A 25,276-nucleotide genomic window follows, 5' to 3' on the forward strand; every position below is an offset into this window, starting at 1 on the left:
TAAGCCACTCATGAAGAAGGCAGGATACACAGTATCACAGAAGACATACTCCTTTTCTGAGCTGCATAAACTTTACACTCTGACTCTTTCTTTACGTCTCCCGAACACTTAAACGCCCACTCCATTCGAGTAATTTCATCCACTCCTCAAACCTGTCCTTGGTTTGTGTTTTGGGTTGGCAACACATTTTTCTTTTGAGTCCTRTCAGCACCTCAGTGCATTTCAATGGGATGATCATACTACTTGGTATTCGTGCTACATAAAATACTTGTAGGAAAAAGTCTGTATATATTGTGGAAAATATTGCTGCCATAAATTCATGCTGTGGAGTCGGATAGCAAGATGAAAATGAGTTACAGAAACCTTAGAAGAACTGTTTAAACAAGAATGAGAACATCTCTACATTATGTCGATGAAAACCACTTGTACGATCTCTGAAACGTAGCTAGTAATAGACCCCAGTTTCAGTGCACCTCCAGCTGACTGACCAGATGTGCATGAAAGGGTAATGACATTTTGCAAAGGCACTGTATTTTTTCTGCTCTTTCAAAAAATGTCTCACAGTAGTCAGTGGAAGCCTGCCCACTTGCCATAACAACTCCTCAACTCCTGTTAGATTCGGTTTCTGAGAACATAACCCAGTGTAGACGTGTGATGGGGGGGGGGGGGTTGTTGTCGTGGATAAAAAGGAATAGAGGCAAAGCTCATATGCAGATTTATGAAAAATAAATTTATTACATAACACCTTGTTTTTAACAATGTTTAATTTTTTTTATTCAGAATACTTGCGTCATTCATGTAAAATAGTTTGATACAGTACATTGTATGTAATAGTTTTTCCTCATAAATTCTAAGGCTCTCCTAACACCTTGATCCTTTGCTGTAAGAATGGCACCCCTAAACAACGTGCGAACATTTAAAAAAAATAATTAACTGAACAAAATTTAAAATACACTACACCAAGCCGGCTCTCAAAAATCATGACGAAATATCTGAATGGATGCCGCACCTTTTTAGGAAATATCATTCATGCTTTTTTAATCCCAAAGCATGCTCACAAATCATTAACATCAACAGGAAAAAATAAAACACTGTCTATGACAATCATTTTAGTTTGTTTGCTGAACCAAACATGTTTATATCAATGACAACATACTTATTTTACTATCAAATAGCAGCTTTAATATCAGTCAAGTCATAGATTTAAAAACAAAAACAAACTTATGTTGGAAATTAATCTTTGGGAGGCTGGTAATTGCTGGAAAAAAATGCAAACATTTTCATGTTCTTAAAAAAAAACTCATTGTAGCAATTGTGTTGGTCATAAAACATTGATCTATGTGGAAAATGAACCAACCCACAAAAGTCACTAAAAATAAACGTATATCAAAATTATCTCAATTGGAGTCATGGTTATTTTGCTTTTTTGCCATGTTAACATATACTGTATGCTTCAAGTACCAGTTCAAAGATGTTGTGTACTATTGGTCAGATAAAGTTGTTACATCAAGAGAATTCACCACATACGACAACAAAAATGCTTGCCCCTAGCACATTTCACAGCTTCAACTGCTACAGACTGTCACTGAAAAAAAATGCATCGGTCAGTCTGAACCATGTCAAGTAAACTATGGAAGTAGCATATCCACAACACAAACTGTGCTAGCACTTTCTTTTCAAGTCTAACCCAAAAACAGGTACAATTTGGGAGCCACTGCTCCATCCTGTGAGAAGTGGTGGAACTTGGCGACGAGACATGTTGACGGTGGGGTTGTACAGTACATTCGTGTGGCCCAGGCCAGGTTCCAGGCAGGCAGCGGCACGGCCAGTCCCGCAGCATTACCAACAGTGCATTGACATTATTCGGGTGCAGCTCAGTACCGGTGCGTCTGATGCGAGTACTGTGGAGGCTGCTGGGAGGTAGCTGAATATCCCATGCTGCTCTGTGGCTGCGATGTGCTTGGTCCAGGGTTGGGATAAGCAGCATGGGGATTGGAACGCTGCAAAGCAGAGGAAAATTAATCCTTTATAACAGGTATAAGTTCCAGATAGTTTGGTCTACCGTTTATTTCTACAAGAGCTATCTCTTGTAAAAGCCCGCAATCTCAAACCTGCTGCACCTGAAAGTTTTTTTTTTTTTTTTTTTTTTTTTTTTTTTTTTTTTTACTTAACTTATATACTGTAGACACAGATGTGAACACCAGCAATAGCAGATCAGAAAGATGGACAGTCACCACTGTACAGTTACTATCTTCAATTACTTCTTATGAAACAGCATCCATCACAACCAAACCTCCAGCGAACCCTCCAGAGAGCTAAGGCACACCAGCATGTTAAAATATCAGCGGTCTTCTCTACTCAGTCCCTTCCCTCTACCACAAAAGCATGTTGGGGCTGGAGTTCAGAACTGAGAATCTTGCTACTGATAAGCCACTCTGAATTATGTGGGAGACTTATGTATAAAAGGGAGATGCTTACCTAGACCTTTCGCAGCAACTAGGAAGAAAGGCTGAGAGCATTGTGATTCTTTAGGCTGAAACATCGGCTAACAGCAGCCTTACAAGTACTTGAAGGATAACTGTCAGCCAAACTCCTCCCAGCGGCACCAAATACTTCACTCAATTCACTAACAGGCTAGTATAGCACTGGAAGAACTTGGCCAGAGTGGCTCAAAAGTCTTYATCTGTTCAGGCTTTCAAGACTCAGCTAAGCAAAGCCATGGCTGACCTGATCTAGCAACAGCAATGGTCATGCTTCAAGTGGGAGGACATCGTCTCCAGAAGTCCCTTTCAACCCACATTTCTCTGATTACTTACTGAGTAGAACAWTCATCACTGCAAGAAGCTCTGAGCAAACCAGCAGCAGCCTACTTCAGTTTTATCCTAAGAGTTGGTTGTTTACAYAAGATGTATTATAAAGAAAAAAGGACTGTATTTGGAGTTTTCAATATAAACATGTGGCCATTTAATATTTAACATACTACATAATTTCCTTAAATTACAGTGTTGTTTTACATTTGTTATATGTTAGTTTACACACACAAAAATTCTGCAGCTTTTAGAGAATGCAGTGGTAACTTCTGAACTCTTGGTAACGCAAAACTTAAAATTGTTAGCAGAGGCAGCTCCTAGTAAAGGTCTGGGAAACTTCTCTATGGTGAATATTCTAGGACTATAGCTTAACTAACAAGACCTGAATACGTGAAACTATGGTGAACGAATATCTAAGAAAAAAAATATTAAAACAGCTAAATCAGAACATAAAATAATAGCTCCCACTAATTTTTTTCTGCCAACCTGCATTTAGAATAGAAATAAGATTCAAATGTTGAGATAATGGCAAACATGGCAAACAAGAAGTCAAAATCTACTAAGGAACAAATGCTTTTAGGACTGAGCCAATTCTCTAGGGGTGTGCAGTATAAAGGGAGAAGAAAGGGCTAGACCAACAGGTACTGCCAGTAGGAACAAATCAGCACTGCTGAATTCCACTGCTAACATGGAACCYGAACTTTTGTGAGATTTGCTTTCAGTCATGAGAGATGCACTAAGCCATCCATCAACAGAAGTGCCAGAGGGTCACCCCTGCGTCATTCCTCTCTGCATGAAAACACAGGATGCGCTTAATGGAGCAAAAGTCCCCGAATGTTCTTTTTGCCCAACTGTGGCTCCCATACACAGAAAAATATCACAAGTTTAACCTCCTAAAAATTGACCATTCCTGTCAGTTTTAAACATTTGCTGCATCCTGCAGATAGATTTTATGACAGGGCCAATTAAAAAACGCAACACTCTTTCATGCAACTAGAGCAACAAATGGCTTTTGTTTAAGAACAAATGGAAATATCCTTTCCTCTCTAAATACCAATAACCCTCTGCGCCCAGAGGGTTATCACAAGCAAAAGTGCAGAGTAGCAAAATTGCTCCAATTTGTTTAGTCACATTGGCTTTGGGAGTGTCCTGTTGCAAATTTAAAGGAGAAATCAAGGAAGTCTACATACCATGTTACCTACCATTTTTATGCATGACAGAAAAGGACATTAGGTCAACTTGCTCTACACAGAGCAATTTGACTTCTGAGTGGATGGAGAAACTGTCTTAGTAAGTTTTGCCCAGGAGATGGCAATCCTTCTTCACAAGCTTTACACAGTAAATTTGAGAGAACTAGGTAACAAACAAAGGGACAGGTGTTTGATTAAAACAGAGAGTGGTATTGTAGTATTTGTTTGCCGTCTTCTCAAGTTGCAGGATCAGAACATGAAAATCTGAGGATTTTTTTTCAGGGAGACCTGAAACCACCCATAGGCAGCTTTTAACTGCTTTTGTTCCACTGTTAGCAAGCTCACGTCTCACCATCTACAAATCTACTTCCTGCAAGGCCGGGGGGAAAAGAAGTTGCACTTATTGAAAGCCAAGTGTTATGCCTTCTAGAGGGACAACAAAAAAAATTAGTCAGGAGCAGTCAAATCATTAGTAAGAGCAGCAGAAGAAGCAGTTATCACTACTCCAAGGCAAAACTATTCTGAAATTAAGGTTGTTGAAAAGGGCTGCCTTGGCTGGATATCAGAAAGTACGAAAGGGAACAGAGCCTACCTCAGTTTCGGTGAGTTGAAAACAGTCCAGTCTCAACTCCCACCTAGGCAATCTGAGCCTTCTGATTTCTCAGCTAGCAGACCTCAGTTCTCATTCACAAAAGTGGCAGCCAAAGTTGGCTCATACTGTCAAGCTCTCATTTCATCTGCAGCAGCAGCAAAATGAGGMGAAGAACATGCAAATAGGGCAAGTAAATGGGGCTCCCTGACCCAACACATGCAACGTCTGCACCCATTTCTCTTAGATATATGAGTCAATGTAAGTGCTTTCTTAAAAAGATACACACAGAACAGAACTAACAGAAAGGAAAGATACAGCTAAAAGGCCTTGACGAGGATTGACTTTGCAGTTTCTCAAATTAGAAGGAATGAATCTCCTGTAAGAAAGTGTTCTGTGATGCATAATCTAACTGAAAAAAAGTTATATTTATGTTTAGAGATACTCCACACTGCTGCACCGCAGCTAAGGCTGACTACAGTTTTAAGCTTTTCTATCTGGTTCTAAAGAACTACATCATACAAGGAGAACAACTTGGAAACTGATATGATATTGATGTCCTGGGATAGATTTAGCAAAAGTACTTGGGGATTACCTCACAATAAAGCTCCTGAAAATGATCCTTTTCTACACTTTTAGGTCCTTGCAAGTTTTGCACAGTGCTAGAAGTGTATACAGATTTACATAAGGATGTGGGTCATGCCCCCAGGCAGCCTTTGAGGACATCCGGCACACTCAAGAAAAACTCTGAAACCTAGGATCTCAAAAGCCTTTGGCGTTTATGGGGAAGCAGTACATCAAACTGTAAAAAGTAAGTTGACAGCAGCAGTTTTACTGTTTGACTTTTCTAACTCTAAGTTTTGCCAATGAACATAAGCATAGCTAAGTTGCTTCCAGATTTTTTTTTTTTTTTTAAGAGAAGGAATGAGGCAGACTATTCCCTGCATGCTAACATTGCCTCCAGTGTGCCTCCTCTTGAGATATTTTATTCCCTAGGCTTCCCAAATCTGCCACCTCTTTAGGTGCACATCATTTGTGCAGTCTTCCTCATTCCCCTTTCCTATAACTTCTTAGCTTGCATTAGGTTGTCCTTAACTTTCTTCTTCTTCTATGAGCTCTACGCATAATACCATCCAAAACCACAAATTCAAGTATCATTGCATGGGATACTCTGACATACTGCTCTGATTTCTTAGTGTTTAATGATAAGCTAAAATGCAAGAAGGACAGAATACAGCTTTCAAGCTTTCCTAAGTCTTTTTTGTTTGTTTGTTTTTCCMCTCCCCTCCCCTCCTTCCACAGTCTTTGACTGCCACCACCTCACCTTTCTCTCCAGATCTGTAACACTGGGCTTACACAGCCCGAGATCTCTGCTGGTCTTCAAATACAGATTACGATAGCATCATACTAATTCTTTGCTATCCAAGATATTTATTTCCAATCCATTTGCACAACCAAAAGTCTTGCTCAGATTCTTACTTCATAATTTGTTTATTGCAACATCCTTTGCCTCATAACACTGCAGGCTTGTTCAAAGAAAGAGGTCACAAAGAGCTCTGCATAACAGGATCTTGGTCTGCAATTAGCATTCTTTAATACGAAGGTAATAAATTAGTAATAATCCTAGATACTGAATTCCTTAAAATAAACTTAAAAAGCATTAGTATACAAATGGACGGGACAACAAAACTCATTTGATCAGAAAGATGCCACAAAATACCAGTTAATACAGTGACAAATACAGAATTACTTTCTTTAGGCTAAAAAAAGTACTATTGCAAACCTGAGTCTTGAAAACACAATATACGAAAAAAAAATAAATAAAAGAACCACCAAATACCTGATAGTCTGAGGTCATAATAAGTCCACCTGAGGTAGTGGTAGGAGGAACGACTCTCACTTTTTTCAGTGGGGGTCCCTGTGTGTGACTGTTGTCTTGGTTCCCTGGATGACCAGTTCCATTAGTATGGTTATTGCCCTGCTGCTGCTGCTGGTTCTTCTCAATTGTTTAAACACAAAGAAAAACTTCAACTCAAAAGCAGTACATGAAGTAACATGAAAACAGGAAATAGTGTGAAAGCCAGAGAAGCATGATTGTACTGTTCTTCTAATACTTACTTTGTCTCCTTTATCATCTGGTTCTTCTTCTGTTAAAAATTCTCGTTTTGGGTAAGGGATTTGACAACCTGCAAAAACACTGCCCCCCAGAAAAGTCTATTTATCACCATATTAGAACAGAATGGTTAGCCCTGCAAGATTTGTGCTTCACCCATTCCAGTTTTAAATTGCCTGAGCCATAGCCTAATACCTATAACTAATGGAGATGTTTTCCCAATCTTATTTTCATCATATTCTAAACTTAAGAAAACTTATTCATATTTATTTTAAATCTTTAGTCACCTCTGAGAGTATCATTAAATTCCTGTTTTTCACCGTTTCCATTAACGAGACCGGTGGCTGGAAACGCAGACCACCTATTACAAACCTGCAAGAGCATAAGGAACCATCTTAACCCAGTTATAGTTTAATTCATAATCTCAGGTCTAGAAGTACACCCTGCAAAGTCCATTAGTCCACAGACTATTAATACAACCAGCTGTAAAAAAAGCTTCAAAATATATAGAAATTTCATCTGTCAATTCATATCTCATGGACCACATGAACTGGTCTCTGCTGGTACAAATTCAGATTTATCTGCCCTTAATCAGTAGAATATATTTATAATAAAGTCTCCATATGTCTGTTAGCAAATTATTCATTGTGAGATCATGTTAAAATGCCAACTTAAAGTTGAGGGGGAAAAAAGTCAAACGCTAACCTAAAAGCAGTTTCCATGAAAGCAAATCATTCACATGACAACATTAATCTACACAGGTCAAGAGCTGTTATAAATAACTTGGCAGGTTTTAGTGAAATAACGTCATTTTTAAATGAATTGCTATAAATATACATACCATATCTTATAAATTCCTCCCTAGATAATGGTAGAGAATGATACACAGGATGTGCTAATAGCTTTTCTAAAAACGTGTACAATCATGTTCTCTGGCTAGCCTTTTCTTTTTTTTTTCATTAAAAATGAAATCATTCATTGTCCCTAAGTTTTCTTCCTTCTGTGTATCTCCCTGCGCAAACAAAACAAAAACAAAGAGTTTCTAAAGAAAATGGATTTAAGCTGTGAAGGATGAAAGCACGGAGACACAGAGCCAACTTCCCCCACCCACTGAATTTACGACAAAGGCTAGGACAGAAAAATGTAAACTAATTAGCCCGTGTCATCTGGCCCGCTAGAGCGGGGCAGCGGGCCTGCGGGCGCCGCGCAGTTGTCTGCAAAGATCTGCAGCGTGCATAATCAACCTGCCAGGGAATAACGAGATTAGTGCTGTGACTAATAGGATCAATGTTCCATAAAGCAAGAGATTAATAAAAATGTTGCTTAATTTTAAAAACCTCAAATGGCATTTTAGCGGTTATCTTTTTCTTTGGTTGTGAGACAGTGAGTGTTTAGCTCAGTATTCAGGAGCAGATATTTATAGCAGAAAGCAGACAAAAAGCATATGCTCCTAAGACATCTCTGGGTGTATTGATAGGTTAATAAACCGATCACTTACTCGGAGGTGGGAAGAGGATCTTCTAAGAAATAGGGATCCTGCATAGCCTGTTCTGAGGTAATTCTCTTTATTGGATCCATAGTAAGCAATTTCTGAAGCTATACAAAATTAAACATAAAAAGCTCTGTGTTATCAGACCTGCTTACAAAAACCTCATCGTAAAATTCCTGAAAGATTAAGTGGTAAGAATTCAAAATTCTTACCGTAAACAACACCAGTCATGTTGTCTCTTGTTAAATACTCAATTTCCCATTGAATAACAACTTATTTTTACACATAAAGCCTAGAAGACTCAGTTCTGATCACAAATATTCCAACAAAAACATTCAAGGAGTCTCCACAGCGTACCGTAAGTTTTCACTTCCCACAAGATCTAACATGCAAATATTTTGCCTGGTTTCTTCAGCTACACTACTCTTAACAGGTAGTACCATCATAGCCAATTACATTCAAATTTAGCAACTCTTAGCAATTACTAAACAAATGTGTTCCCATATTCATTATTGCTTATTATTTAGTACTCTCACATCAGTACAACTCCATTGTCATCCRCAGTACTATAAAACCACAGTAAAGTCCCTCCTTAGAAATCTTCATACCATAAAAGAAAGTGCAATCAACACAAATTAGAAAAACCCAGTTGGGTCAGAAAAACACATSCTAGAACGGGTGACAAAGTTATCTGTTCTGAAGCATGTGTGCTCTTAGACACATCTGTTTGTCGAACGCTGCTTCAAAGAGGAATTGTGCAAAATCTTGAATTTTAGTTGTTTTTTTTTTTGCACAGCACGATGCAAAATCACTACAGAAGTATGGTGATGATGATGCCTCCATATGCTCATCACAGGTCTGAGCTCTGCTGCAGTTTCTCTATTAGTTCAAGACCTCAGACTTGATCTCTGTAACAACTGCTGAATCACATCAACTATATGGAAAAAAATTCTTTCCAAAATGTGTGTTTGCTTAAAGACAACAAAGACCATGAAGTATGAATATGCAGAAGACAATTCGAACTAAAATATTTTACAAAATACATAGTTGAACTCAGTTCAGCTAAAAACCCATCAAAACCCTACCCTTTGAGACAGCACCTCTTACCCTGGTGGGAGGTGTAAACTGAGGGCTAAGAAGCACATCCGGTATTTGTCTCATACCTAACTTCTTTAAAAAGGCAAACAAAATGTTTCAGTAATAGGCAGCAGAAAAAAAAAATCTTAAGGTAATAACACGCATGTGAGAATTTAAAAAAAAGCACACTGACTTAGCCAAAGTTAAATAAAAATTTTATATGAGAAGAGTCACAAATACTGCTACTTAGAAGTACGTACTATGCGGAATGTGTAGGACACATCACCAGAAACTCTTCTTGAGTAACTTCAAGTGCCACCAGCAGACACAAAGTCTAAGTTCAGCAACAACATGAAAGATTGAGAGGCAATTCTAAAAACAACCATAGTACTATTTTTACGRTTCTGCTCTCATTTTGCGCATACACAAACATATGAGAGGCTGACTGAGCTTTACATGTTTGTCACTGTGACATCTCAACAGTGATTTTCAGTAAAAATACATTAGAAATGTCACGCCCTCTCCAAATGTGTCAGGATTTTTTCTCTGTTTTAAAACTAGCAGACCAGAATGATTTTTTTTTTTTAATTTAACTCTAGCATTGAAGTATCAATGATGCATTCTAAAAGCAAGTGCCTCTTATTCAAAAGATCTGGTGCATATGCACATATTTTTCCCTGTCCACCAATAGTTAGTTTGCGGAATACAGCAGCAACACATATGGGCAGAATTAGACAATTTTCAKATATTCTGCAGAAAACAATGATAAACAGTGAATCTTCATGTTTTGTCATGGAATACAGCATCCAATGCAATACTAAACCATGATGTACTGTCCTCTACATTGCTCTTAAAAAGAAATGCTAGTCTTTCAATTTACTGTTTTTTTTTTAAAAAAAAAAGCATAAATCTAAGATGAATGGTAAAAACTACATGTGAAAACAGCATTCATTTCATAGTCTTGATATTTTTCATGCAAGAAAATTCACCCTTCTATAAAGTTCTACAATGTCACAGTCTATGTATGAGCTAGTCATCTCCTTCCACTAGCTATCAGGGGAGCACGCACAAGAAAGATGAAATATTATATGCTGCAGGCAGCTGAAGTTAGAAAAGTACATTTCCTCTCATCAGCCTTAATTTTAATCACAGGGTTAAGAACATAATAAATATGTATTAACACCATCAATCCAGTTTTGTTTTTGCACCATCACCAAGGACTCGCAATAAGAATTTTCAGCTCTCTGAGTCTGCATGTGGTTTTTGTAGTGTCAGCTTGAATAGAACAGTTCTTGTTCTCTCAAATAGTTCAAAATACCAGGAGCCAAAAAGGGGAAGGAAAAAGAGGAAAAAGATTGTCAACATGCTGAATAACACAACAAGAGCATAAAATAATAGTAAAATTCTGGCAGCTCTTCTGGCAAATAAGTTATAAAGCCGTCCATGACATATTGACAAGACGTGAATAAACTTGGTCACAGTCAGCAAGAGAAAACAGAAATCACAAGAAAAGATTAATGACTCTGCAACCATCACCACATGGGAAGGATCAAAATTTGTATTTTGCTCCCTTGTTCAGTGCACCTAGGAGTATGAAAATGAARCTTTTATCTATTACTACAAATATTTTCTAGTAGAAACTGTAAGACAAAAAGATCACCTAGCTAAATGCAGTGTATTTTATRCAGCTTTGTGCTAGCATACTGTCAGCAATGACACCATCACTCTGCACTTGATGTGGACTGCTGTAACCAAGTAGAAGTTGAACCATCACTCAATTAAACGGGAGCAGCAGCTAGGTGCTCATTTTATAAGGCATAAACATATAAACAGAAAAAAAAATCAGAATAGGAGAAAGTAGAAAAAATGTAAGCAGGAAAAGCAGGAAGGAACCAGAGTTGTCCCATGTAACAGAAGTTCTACATGTGAAAAGGGACTAGGTGCACTAATATCAGCAAAGAAAAAAAAATCTGGTTAAATGAAGTTGAGAAATTAAAACATTTCATTGTTAGCAATCACAACAATCTAGAGATTTAACCACCCTGAAATTATTARTTTTGGGATACTTTATAATTGAATACAAATGCAAGAAAAACAATGTTTTATCTGCTTCTATCCAGTGACTAACAGGGCAGAGACAGGTTCTTAAGGAGTAAGATCTCAGAGCCCACCTAGAGGTACTGGTAGCAAGAGATGCACTGAACCACTTCAGACAATGATGGAGTGATCTAACTAGTTCTTCTACGGTTCAGCCTCAAACCATGAGGYTACAAACCTAAGACACCTTCCAATTTTTACAACTTTTGAACAGAGTTCTGATCTGATGCTTAGGAAAGACCAAGCTTTTGTAATGCGACTTGATTTTCAGCAGAATGGTTCTGACAGCAGTTAGTAGAAACCTAAGAGGATCTTACTAGAAGTAACTACCAGCTTGACAGAACTTTCATCTCACTCACAGCCATGAAAGAACATGGCTATGTCCATGCTATTAATACTCTGGTTTTTAGCTTGAGTGCCAATGATGGATTTGCATCCACAACTTTGAGTGAGACCAGCTCCCTCACCTCAATATTGGTGTTGTTCAGGGGAGCTGGGCAGAGGTCCAAAGTAGATGCAGTGAGAGAACTGTGGTGCACACAGGGTGTTTAATCAGGGGTGTTCACTCCAACTCCCCTCCTGGTCCTGCTCTTTGGTACCAACAGATATGGCCAAGGACAGAAAGGCATCAGGCAAGGCCTGCTTCAATATGCCACTGCACCTCCATGTGCCTAGTGACTGCCTAAGAGGGGCAGGTGGAGGAAGAGAGAATGACAGATTTTTTCAGATAAGAGCCAGCTGAAACCAGTTGCTGTTTTAGAAGCAGACAGCCAGTTTCAGTCCAACAACTATCCAACCTGCATCAACAGCTCAGTTCTAAACCAAAGCGGACAGATAGCGCCATGCGCTATGAAACACCGGACCCCGCAACATCCAGCTGTACAGCGGCCACCACCAGCCCCGTCACGGAGAACATCCCAGCTTCCAGCACCCCGCAGAAAAGGAGCAAAGAGGGGGGCTGTCCTGGGAGCGCTTCCGGAAGAACTCGGTTTTCAGTTATGAACTAAGTAYGCAATGCCACTGCTGTTCTCCCTTGCAAGGTTCCCAGTAGGGTTTTAGCGCTTGTCCTATGGAAAAGGGCAGGATTCCTTGATTTTGCATTTTAATGTAATCACTGCTTTTTGGTATAAATCCAAGCATACTGAATAAAGATATTGAAGATATTCAAACAGTCATTCTGGTTTAATACTACAAGGGAGAAAAGAAAAAACTTGTTACAGTTTTACTTTTTACAGTTTTTTTAAAAAGTGTTTTAACCTATTCTTACGTAATTACTTTGTGTCCTACTTTGCTGTTTTACTAAAAACAATTTCTAAGCTTGCAAGATTGGGAAATCAGATGAGAAATTGCAGATCAGTTTGGCCAGAGCACTCACAGCTCTTAAAAGACGTCAGTTCAGAGGAAGACTTTTTTATGGCCTGCCAAGATGTGTAGCAAAGCTTGAATTATCCAGGAAATTTTACCCAAGCTTGGTGGCAAGCCCTTCACAGTAGACTGGAGAGTGGCACAGCCACTTCAGATAAGTTTAAAATTGAGGTTTTAAAATTAAATATTGAGATAAACAGACGTATTCCAGAATTCTGTGTTGTTTAGTTTAAACTTTTTTAATGCTGCCTTGACATTTTTAATATTACATTCTCAATGTGTTACTGAATTTTGTATATAAAATATCTAACTGTACCACAGAAGCTGTCAGAGGAAGAACAGATGTCAAGAGCTATGCAAAAGAATTAAAAACGAACTGTTGCTTCCAGCAAAGTATGCGAAAGTTGAGGAAGTGGTGGAGGGGGAAAGAACTTAGTGACTGGCAACATTATGCAGATTTTTGCATCTTTAAAAATGTGTATTCTACATACTAAAATATATATAACAAATAAATAAAATAATATAATATGCAGTATAATATATAATAATATACATAATAGAGATATATAATATATATTCCATATACTAAAATATTATATGAACATCTGGTAAATACCAAAAATGCATCTATGAAGCTCTGTTATAAATAGTCACATGGTAAAAACTGGGTTGAATACGGGCAAAATGGAATGGATTCTGTTTTGCCTGTATATAAAAGCTTTTCAGTTCTTCATATACAACCATTAACTGAGTAGAATCACACATAAATACACTGACTGCCCAACAACATATAAAAGTGAGTTTACAATTCTAAGGTTAAAAACAACATCCCACAACAACAACAATCCACAACAGTTCAATTCCTCCTCTCTCTACCAGAGGGGACTTGTTTCCCTGCTTCTGGTGACGTATCTTTGATATTTCACCAATTTTTATTTTAATTCTATAGAGCAGATACGCTTCACGGTAAATGATGCATAACCATACAACCCTCAGGCAACCACCTGCAATGATTCCTTGATTCGCTTGATGTTTGTTTGTTTATTTTAAATCCAAACTTTGAATATACATTTACTGGGTGCAATATAACTCATTTTCTGCTTGGAAACCCCTACTCAGAAAATGCTTGTGGTGCACACCTCAACAAGAACATCGCCTCAGCGATTCTTTGACTGAAGGATAAATTTCAAAATTTATATGAAGGAAAAAGTACTAAACCAAAAAAGGTAGGTTGCTTAAGAATCTTTGGGTCCAATCATCACCTTGGGTATACGTGCACTTCAAATGACTTGAACAAAAGATGTATATCTTCAGACAAACAGGCCTCTTAACCATTTTCCTTTTTCTCCAACTCATTTTTCTCATCTCCAAGATCAAGAAAACCCTGCTGTTGTTCCTCTCTCACTCCAATTCCAAAAATGAATATATTTATATTATAACTCCAGTCTCAAAACATATAATCTGAGCTGGAAACAACAACAAAAGGGAAATGTCCATGCAGAGAGAATTAAATTCTTTTTTCTCTATAAAGTTTATTTAAAAAACAGGCATGTTTTTGAAATACAGAACAGAAGGCTCAATTCATTAATTCCTGAAACAATGCAACATAGGCACTTCCAGAGCAGAGCAAGTGTGTAATTTCAAAGGGAAGTTTACTTTTTTTTTTTTTTAAAAAGTATGTGTATGTATGTGTGTATATATATGTGTATATATATATATATATATGTATTCTACATGCATGTGTGTGTGTACATATGTATATATATGTATATATACGTGTGTGTGTGTGTGTGTATATATATATATATATATATATATATATATTCTACAGAGATTAATCGTATAAATTAGGAAGTTTTCACAAGAAAGCTACTAAGGAACAGAGCAACCAGGGAGACACATTAAAACATTCAAAACTCAAATCACATTGTTGCAAAGTGCACAAAGTAAGCTTAATAATGAATATATAAAAATATGCATTTAGGAATATTTTTAAAATAAAAACAGGCTTGTAGAAGTATGTAGCAAAACAGCAAAATGCGCCTAAGAGTTGCAGCTACACTGCAAATACAGCTACAAACTTACGTCTGTTAAAACCTGAAAACTTCTCATGCACTGTATTCTGGAACTAATCCAATGAATGACTCATAGAATCATTTTACTGATATGAGAAAATGAAGTGTTTTGCAGTTTTCAGTTTGCAAAGTATCAGTTATTTGGGGAGTACTGAAAATAAATTTAGTCACAGACTATTTGGCACCAGCTCTCCACTCAATTTGAACAATTATAACTTACAAGGAGGTTTTTGTTTTTTATAAATGCAAGAACTTACCAAGTGGAATGCCTTACTGTCTGGCTTAACTTTATGTTTTTCCATATATTTGATAAGGCTGCAGTTGGTATACCTGGAGAATGTAAAAAAATGTAAAATTTCTAATATTCAAATCAGCGATACTGGAAAGCTTACTCAGTACTCAAGACACATTAATAAGAATAGATTAGTCTTCACTGCTAATACATTAAAGCAGAAAAAAACCACAACTACCCACATCAGAAGATTGCTTTAAAAAAAATCATTCAAACAATATAGAAAAGCATCTGTTTTCTTCACAGACTTGTAATTGTAAAGACAGATTGTGCCCACACACGAAAGCACACTTTTAAGTCACATACAGGCATCAAACTATCACTTGGATTTAAACTGCCTTTCACAATTGCACTACTGTATCCTTCTGGACAGCTTCACTCKGCATATTTCTAACATCAATAAACATGGAAATAAATACTAAGTCCACCTTAATATTGTCCTATAAAACATGTATTTTTTCAAGAATACCCACGAATTCATTTTTTTGAATAGAAGCTCAGAAATAAGGCTTTTAAAYGGTTCTTGCAATAGCACAGCAGATGCAAGAAAAGTGAATAACAGCACAGCCAAAAATCTCTCAATTTAATCAGCACGGAAACAACAAGGCAGAAGTGGCAAGGTCTTACACGCAGGCATTTCACTCTGGCAACGTGACTGCAAAACTTTAAAGCAGCCTTTTCTTTAGTCTTTATATACTACTCTAGGCTCCAAGATCAACAATTATACCCATAGTTTTTTGGGAACAGTATCAGGCTGCCAGGTCTCTTTTTATGCAGCTATCCTACAACAATAATTTCCAATATTATAGACATGGAAACAGCTGTGAAAAGCTGTGCTTAGCAATCTTCAGGGCTATCCAGGGTCTTACTGACACCAGCAATTACACCTGCCACCTTGCCATTTACAGTCAGCATCTGACTATTTCTCTGTGATCACACTAATGCAATAGGCTATGTTCACCATTAAAAAACAATTTTCTTTTTCTTTATTTCCATAACCATTGCATAGTCATTGTGTAGCATCGACACAGAAAACAACCTCAGCTACATTAAATTAAGAGTGGGAGGGAGAGGGAAAACACACTTGCTCAAGAAAGCTAAAATAAACACAGACTTACGTGTTTCTCCGGAAATCCTTCATTAACGTTGAATGTTCAGGCATCTTTTTTATGTCCTCCCAGTCTTTATCTGCAAAAAAATCAACATTTGTTAGTACTTTTTGTTTTCTTTTCCCCCAAGCAAAACACAAAAGCTTTCAAAGTATCTCTGCAACCTTGACTTTTTTCATTGCACTTCTCCAATGTTGCAGCTACTTTATCTTTGTATTCCTTGACTCACATTCCTCCATCACCTTTTCATAATAAATCTAGTGAACACCTAGAAAGTATTCCAATTATGTGCTGATTAACTCAAGGAYTTATAGAAACAACTGCCAGCTACGCTGAAGACTGCTTTAGGTGTTAGGACAACACAGAAGAAAAATACAGCAGTCATTTTACCTGCATCCCTCATGCATCCTAATTTATTTAGGAACAACAACGACTTCTGTACAGCAGCACAAATGATTCTTGTAAAGACAGTCATTTTAAAGAGATTTTTATTTTTCATAGTACTGCGTTTAATAACAGAAAAAAACCTGCAGAGGTACTCTGTAGATCTGTTAATTTTAACCTAAGAGAGATACCAAAACTACTCAGAAAGGGTTTGTCAACAAAAGGTTTAGACTAAGTAACACTAACACACTCAAAAAATATTAAACTCCTGTGTGGATGCCACGGGAAGCAAAAATGTCTATAATCCACTGTTGTATAATCATAGGCTGCAAATTGAGACCTAAGGCCACTCTACTTCTTCAATAGAAAAGGCAGTTAACATGACTGACTTGCACTAACTGCTACATACTAAATTCTTCTATAGAAGTACTCAACCAAAAGCCAAGAAGCCTTAGTTCTCTGACAGCCAAATAACACCATCTACACAGATTAAGACCATTTACTCATGAACAAACATATCAAAGCACAGGCCAAACCTGCTTTAACTCATCTACAGAGGCAAGTTATGAAATAAAGCTCCAAGATGCTTTCAGAGCATTAGCTCTGTGAAAAGGTTGCATATGGACAGGAGCATGCACGCAAGCGCTTGCTCAGTTCTTGTACTCTTCCCTAGGCACCCACCACGGATCACTGTCCCAGGCAGGGTACGGGGCTGCAGGAACCGTCATCCTGAACCACTACAGCTGTTCCTATGTTCTGTCCTTTGATCTTAACTTCCCTGAGTAGACAACCCCTGAAATGGATTTAAAAGTAGAACAAGAAATTCCCTACCACTATGCCCGGGCCCCAAATGTATTGTGCTCTGCAACTCCTAAGGAGAGTCTGTGGGCAAGTAGTTTGTCTCAACTCCAATCTTTACTAAGACTTACCACAATTACAGAACACTGGAAGCTCAAAAATACTAAATAAAAAACAAATCAGTGGAGATTCTTTTTGTTTTCCACTTGCTCCATTTTTCCCCATCCCTCATAGGACTGTTTCAATTATGTAAAATGTCAAATACAGAGCAAAAAAGAATTTGCTGTAGTTAAATGAAAAATAATACTTTTTGGTAAGAACCAAGGACCTTCAAATCAAATGCAGACCATTAGACAGGACTACTTAAACCTATCACAAAACAATCAGAGCATCATCTGTTTAAGTTAGCTGCACAAAGACAATATAAGCCTCAAATGATGATACATAGAAGAGGGGAAAAACCCAGTCAAAGAGCAAAAAAAGGAATGTACTTGATACATGAAGGCAACTCTTCCAGAACTCTTATACAACAATACAGATTGTTGTATAAGAATAATGAAGTGTATACAGCATTAAAAAAAAAAAAAAAAGACATGGGGAAAAATGAGAACAAGTTTAAGAACAAATTACTAGAACTACTTAGATGGAGATAAAGAGCATAAACTTTATGTGACGAGAAGTAGAAAGTCCACCAGAATAGCAAAGAAAAAGATTACTTTAGTAATCCATTTAGTGTTGGTAAGAAACACAAACAGTGAGCAGAAAGATGACCAAGAAGTAAAATTAAGCCCTCTGTTATTCTGACATCTGCAGTCATATAAACACTAAAAAACAGACCATTAAATGAAAAGATGAAAGAGAGTCTGTAGAAAAATAAGATATGATTAACACTGAGTGGAAAATTTAACAAAGAATTTCCACACTGTAATTTCTTTTGGTTCTTGCCTAGTTCTTTGTTCTGGTTTAGAATGAAGACTTTTCTCCCCATCATAAACTTTCTACTAGGGAAAAAAAAAAAGAAAGAAAAAGAAAAGTGAAAGAAATATCCTTCCCTGCTTCCAAATGTTTTACTTTGGCAAAAATTAAACATCTGTAGAATATTAACCAAATGTATATTTTATTTCATACAATCATCAGTTGCTTTCCAAAGCTAAAATCAGGACTGAACAAAACTAGAAATATTCCTTCTGACTTTCATCATCCACCATTAAGCATAATCCTTTTTGCATTATAAAACACTGATACACATATATACAGAAAGATAACCTTATCAATAGTACAAAGAAATATTTAATATGACCATTACACTCTAGACTTGATAACAATGAAATAAAGATCATGTTTGAACAGCTTTGTTGCTGTGATCAGCTGCCACCTTCACATGCTAAAAAAGGAATACAGATATCTTTCTTTGAACAGCAATGACAAAAATACGGTACCTGCAGGAAATCCCATTACGTTGAATATTCTGTCCAACTGGTCATGGTGATAAGGATTACTAGTTTTGATATCTTCTTGTCGACAGTGGAATATCGGCTCTGATGTTAGCAGCTCTGCAAATATACACCCTATGGCCCAAATATCTTTAAGAAAAGAGAACAGAAATAAAAATCTAATGAATCTTTCCAAAAGCATCTTGGTGAGATAGTGTTAGCTCTTAACTTAAGACAGATAAGGCCCTTGCACTGAAAACATAAGGTTTCTTCTTTAAAAGTGCAAAACTTCATCAATTTTTCCTTTAAACTACTGTTACATGTGCACAACACAGTAACTATACAAGAGTTGAAAAGCAGTATATAATTTTAATATTATCATTTATTACTATAGAAAGTGATTTTAAGAAAAAATTAAATAAAATGCATGGGGAACGATCCACACACAAAATATAAATGAAGAGCCAACTGACATCTTAAGTTTACTTTCATGCTGCTTTCCCCCACAATGTTTTATATCCTCAGGCAGCCACTGGCTTTACAAAATATTAAATGACCAAAAAAAACCCTTAAAGCTGAAAAGCATAATATTGGAAAAATCAGAATTTACCTACACAACTTTGCAGAAAGAGGTAAATTATAAAATTGCAAGTGCTCCGTCCCCAAGTATCTCACCCCATTTTTGACACTATATTTTAAAAAAGCTACCAATATGCTTTTCTTTCTGGACAACTTCCTGCTCTCTTGCTTTTATTTTTAAAGCGAAAAATCCATTCAATTTTAATTCTTGTGTCCCAGTGTGCCAAATTCAGATACTATGCATTTTCCCCAATTGTTTTTCCATTTTTTCTAGTATGTGCATACACAATTGCTAACTTACTAATGTAGTATGCACAACGCAATTTCTAACTTAGTAATATAAAGCTACACTGAACCTTGAATGAACAAGAAAAGGTCATGAACAAGGACAAAAGCAAGTGATGCAGACAGCATAACACCATTATTCAGTGTTTGTATATAGTCAGGTTTTATCTACACTGAAAAAAAATTATGTGCTAAAGGCCACAGCCATCCGTGCAGTTTCACACGCTGCAAGTAGAAGAAAGTGCCAGTAACGAGAAGAAACATGCAAATATAATAAAAAAGTACTTAAAATGAACAGATAAAGTAATGCATTTAATCATTAATAAAGTAAAAGTATTAACAGAAAAGTTGCTGAAAATATATTTAAGTGATAAACACTGAAATTTCTGACAAAAACGTTGACACAAGCTTAAGAAAATGATGGTGAAGTCTGACAAAAAGAATTTCCAGTCCCACAAGTAATAATATATATGCCAATGTACAGCCTGTTTGAGCCTGTCTACTCAATGTTTGTGCAAAACAGCCAGCGCACTACAGGGTAAGTTGTCTCCCCAGAAATGATTGCYAACAGGTCTTTTACACTAGCAAGCAAAGGTAGTCCAGAGAGGAAAACTTCCTAGTCTTTTTTTCTAGTCTCTCTCACACACCTAGAAAACCTGCTCATGTCCACTAAAGGYAGCCCTCACTCCAGCCCATTACTGGATTACTTTCTCTGTACCACAGCCCAGGGCTGCTCCTGTCTTCAGAGATCTGTTACCACTAAACTGGCAAGAACAGAGTCAAGCAGAGCAGAGTCGATCATGTCATGCTTGAGCTGTTAAAATCATACTGGTTGCATGGGAAAACAGTGGTAAGGAGGAGGCAGCATTACACAGATGCAACTCATGCAATCCTAACAGTCTCTGCATCCAGCAGGGCTTCATTTCTTCTCTATATGCCTGAGCAGATCACAGCTTAGCCTGTTGCACGATGCTGATCAAGCCTCAGCTCTTCTGAAAGCAACCCCTGTTCACACTGCTGTGAGAAAGACATGGGGAGAGGCTAAAATAGAAAGGCTTGAACAGAGCAGAATTTACGACCAGTAACTTTTATCCTGGGACAGTTTCCATTGAAGACATACACCCCAAACAYCAAACTTAAAATTAGTAATTTCTCACAGCAAATTCAGTAGTTTTCCTTGGCAGGATAGAAAATGTAGAATAGCAAATAATGATAAAAAAAAGTGTCAGGCTGTGTTAATCTTCTCTGCTACAGTTTAGTTTCAGTGCAGCTACCATTCTCCATTCTGTAAATTCCTAAGATTTATTTCATGCACTTGTTAAACTAGATAAAAAATCCTGCAATAAAACTAATGCACTGTGCCTAGCATCACATATGAATTTTACCAGTTGTTCTAAGATGCATCAATATTTTGTATTATTAGTTCTAACAGCATTTAGAAATATTCTGTGTGAAAGTTGTATAAAATTATAGTGCCTCACAGGGCATTTGGAGGCAAAAAAAATGAAATACTTCACTCCTATATCTAGCCAAAGACAAGAGCAAACAATTTGTCAAAGCTTAGTGTTCCCCCACAAAAAATCAGTGCCATACCTTTAACTCAGCTGCTGTCCTCTGTGCTAGGAACCATGTAGCAATGCTTCAGTAATCTGCACACATTTGGCATAAAGGACACAACAGYGAGCTGCCCTCTGTTTTACTTACCAATAGCTTTGGTATAATGCCTTGCTCCAAGAAGCAACTCTGGAGCTCGATACCAGAACGTTACAACTACTGGATCCAAGTCTGCTAAAGGCTTCAGAGGTGAATTAAATAATCGGGCAAAGCCCATGTCAGCTGCAAAATTCAAAGAGAGATGTTTTAAAATGTTAGGAAAACTGCAATTATTTTTTAAATGAACTGACTGTGTTTACTTGTTAGTGCTACAATCACTGTGCTAAAAATAAACACACACCGTAGCAGATATGAACTGTGAACATATTTCATTTTCTTAAAGTTTTGTAGAAGTTACTGGAAGTCATCACATATAAAGTATATCATTATAAATCATTGCTAACATRAGCCATTGAAAACAAAGAATTAACCACTGTTCTGAAAAAGCGTATCAACTCACTTCTCTCAGGACACTGGTAAATCCTGACTCATTTTACCTGATACTATCCAGCAAAACATTCCATTACTACAGCATGGTCTTTCAAGAAGCAGCATTTCAAATGTGAGCAAAATTCAAGTTCTGCAAAGGTTAGAATGATTTATAATACATACATGCACATGGCACAACAGCTACCTCCTCGTGAAGTTAGCTGTAGCAAGATTTCCTTCACACTTGGAAGAAAAAAAGGGGGTGGGGTGGGGAGAGCAACTAAACCTATAGTATCTCCCTCCCTTTAATTTTCTGTCTAAAAGTATTACCAGTATCAAGATACCAGTACTAAATACCATTTAGTCTATGATTTTAAAATTCTGTTTTGGGGATTGTATCATTAAAAAACACTTTTTAGAATTTGTAATAYACATCTTCCTAGACAGCTGTCTGAACTACCAATACAAATGATACAGGACCAAATGGGCACAGGCTAAAATATGCAACCTCTCCCACCAAATTAGTGTCCCTACCCACCACTCCCAGAATCCCATAAGCCAGGGAATCTGTGGTGCAGGGATACATGTATGTGGAGAGAGACTCAAAGGAAACGTGATCAGTAATCATTCTGAGGGAAAAAGAACTATATGTTAAAGCTCACAGGCTGAGGGAAACTTGAAGTGTAAATGTGGGTCTCTAACTTCACTCCACAATCTTAATTTTCTTTYTCCATAAGCACTCCTATTTAAGATTGTTTTATTGAATTTAAAAAATGAAACATTTTACATTTTTCTACATTAAAATATCAAGATTACTCAAGATATGATCATGTCACTAATATCTATGAAAAGGAAAATTGTTTGTAGAAGTGAATTTATGACTCAAAATGGCACAAAAGGTCTAAAAAATTATTTTAAGTTAAATACCAGTTATGTATTTTTTAGAAAAATTAGTTACACTGGAAAAGTGGAAGCTCTTGGTATGGGTATAACTTCTGCATTCTTTTCCTGCTGTGGTAGTATCTTAAGAAAAAAAAATCAAAATCTACATTTTGATAACACATTTAGCAATACAGGGTCTCCCTCCCTTTCTCCCTGGGAACGGATGGCTCAGAGGACTGGTGTACGATACAGAATCTTTCACCTGTCCATTAACAGAGTCTGGCTAAATTTAGTTGTACTCTAAGTTATTCCCAAATTAATTCAAAACTATCAGTTAAGAAATAAATGGGTGGTCTATATGCAATGACTAACAGAGAGTTGCCTACAGCAAACATCACCACCACAGTTGACACTGAGTGTGCCCAGAGGCTGACCTATGGTCTCAGTTTTGGAAGCAGCCACTACATTATGAGTAAGGTAATAGGAAGAAATTTTCGCTTCTGCTGTCCTTGTACCTGTTTTGTACACAGAAGACCGCAATCTCTGCTGTCAACCTTAAACTGCAGAAGGGTATTAAAAGCTTTCAGGGCAGGATCTGCAGAAGTGTTCAGCTCTGACCTACCTATTCCTTGAATTTCAAAAGGGGAGGGAAGAGCTAGAGCAGCACTGAACACTCCACAAAAATCCTACCCCTACTTAGTATACTAGTGATTAACAGTATAGTTCAGATAAACAAAACAGTAAGAATACAGAGCAACAAAGCAGAAGAATACTCTCATAAAAGAAAGCCAGAGGGAAGTGAAAAAGATGAACTATCTTTTAAAAAAAGCTTCCAAACCTGGCTGCGTACCATAACAAATATAAATAGGCTGTGCATTAGCAGGCTGCTGGCAAAGCACTGCCACATTAATGCACATCCTGGAATAGCTTATTGCTGTTAGACTACAGTTAATTTCTATTTATTTACTTTAATTTAAAGCAATTAAAGTTCTTCAAATTATCCTCTCGCTGTAAACAGTAACTTCCACCAGAAAATGTTAGAATAGTGGGGAAAGTATTGGGTTCTTCCTACCTTTCCATTCCGTTTTGAACATTTAGCATTAGTTCCTACTAAATATTTTGTCTGAATTAATGTGTTTTCTGGACTTCAGGATCCCTTGTGCTTATCTCCAAGGAACCYACCTAGCCTTTCAAGAACATTTTGTAGGCTAAATGCCACCTTTGATTCCATTATAAAATTTAAGGTTTGCAGTAATGAATAGTTCCCTAGTTAGATTYTGTAAGTAGCAACAAGAAAATGTCATGACTTTATAGGGGTAAATGGAGGAAATACTAAATTCCCATTTCTTTCTCCTCCTTTTCCCCCTAGCTAGCTCTCATCTTTTCCCCTACATCAAAATCCCCAACCCCCCATACACCCCCCATTTAAACAAAATATAAAGACATTTTCCACTTTTCATAGATGAGGCTACAGCATATTATCATCAGAACTGGTGCGTGGGTCTCATATCAAGAAGCCAGTCACTAAGAAAATAGCTTTTAGACAATGTGTCCAGGCACATACTAATATTACAGTAACTACTTCACGTGGTACAACTGCACCTTCAGAACATTCTAACTTAAATGCTACGCTGGGACTTATCAAAGATATAAACATACCAATTTTTACTCTTCCTCGCTCAGGACCTTCACCCATAACTAAAATATTAGCAGGTTTCTGTGGAAAAAAAAATAAATATACAATACATATACCAAGATAAACCTAAACATTAGTSTCTGAAAAGTTAGTTAAGGTTTGTTTTGCCAGTTTTAAAACAAAATTGTTTTGATAAAAATGACAAGTTTCTATGTAACGATAAAACTGTGCAAGTACCTAGACACAGGCTTTCCCTTACTAYATCCTCTTGAACGCTTCTTTCCAGTGCTTCTATGTTCCAGCACTATGTTCCCTGACTACCTGCTGCTGTGGTGTCTGTCCTTAACCTGCAAGAGCAGGAAATCACAAGCCTTCAAGACTTCTACTCAGATTGACCTAGGTCCACTCCACAGGAGGCAGACCTGTTGCTTCTCACTGCTCCTTCCCATCCCTCTTAAGCACACTGCAAAGCAGAGGTACAGGAAGGCATCTCTATGGCATGTTTTGCCCACAGTCATTAGGCATGTTTGCAGACATGTATTACATTAAGAAAATTCCCAAAATACAGATTAAATATTACCATATAATCTTATATTGGAGAGAAACATSAACTAAGTTATTTCTCCTTGCAAGAGTATACCAATTCAGATAGCTGCAAAACTTGAAAGCATCACCTTAGCATTATTGTCTCCATGCTTTTCTCTCCGTTATTTTGATGGCAAAATATTGAGAAATCTCCTTCTTTCTTTCTTTCTTTCACTGAGGTGAGTTAAAAAAAATGAACTAGAGTTCAACTGGTTATAGACATAAGCACTCAGTCTTAATCAGTTCCCCCCTCCTACTTTCTCCACCAYTCTCTCCAATAGTTAATTTCTTGTAATTAAATCTCTGCCTCTGCAGTTAGAGGAAAAGATTCCTCAAAACTTAAGTTCGATTCACTGTGTGGTCCTTTCTTACTTATTTTGAAGAGAAGAGTCAGGAATTACAAACC

At 37.1% G+C, this 25,276-nt stretch overlaps 1 protein-coding gene across 1 annotated transcript in view; it reads right to left on the reverse strand.

Moving 5' to 3' along the window:
- Window positions 1-709: 709 nt before the first annotated feature.
- The window catches only part of CDK8 (cyclin dependent kinase 8), an 86,680-nt gene continuing 62,113 nt past the window's right edge, over window positions 710-25,276 (reverse strand). Inside the window, exons 7-15 of the mRNA XM_085321792.1 lie at window positions 24,309-24,366; window positions 21,390-21,521; window positions 18,828-18,971; window positions 16,216-16,285; window positions 15,063-15,135; window positions 8,201-8,298; window positions 6,708-6,786; window positions 6,430-6,585; window positions 710-2,000 (exon numbers count right to left, since the gene is read on the reverse strand). Of these exons, the coding sequence (XP_085177918.1) occupies window positions 1,875-2,000; window positions 6,430-6,585; window positions 6,708-6,786; window positions 8,201-8,298; window positions 15,063-15,135; window positions 16,216-16,285; window positions 18,828-18,971; window positions 21,390-21,521; window positions 24,309-24,366 (936 nt within the window). The 3' untranslated portion in view covers window positions 710-1,874. The remainder of the gene's footprint in view (window positions 2,001-6,429; window positions 6,586-6,707; window positions 6,787-8,200; window positions 8,299-15,062; window positions 15,136-16,215; window positions 16,286-18,827; window positions 18,972-21,389; window positions 21,522-24,308; window positions 24,367-25,276) is intronic.

Source organism: Rhea americana, unplaced genomic scaffold (genome assembly GCF_003343005.1).
Source record: "Rhea americana isolate MKP2758 unplaced genomic scaffold, rheAme1 scaffold_71, whole genome shotgun sequence".
Classification (NCBI taxonomy): Eukaryota; Metazoa; Chordata; class Aves; order Rheiformes; family Rheidae; genus Rhea; species Rhea americana.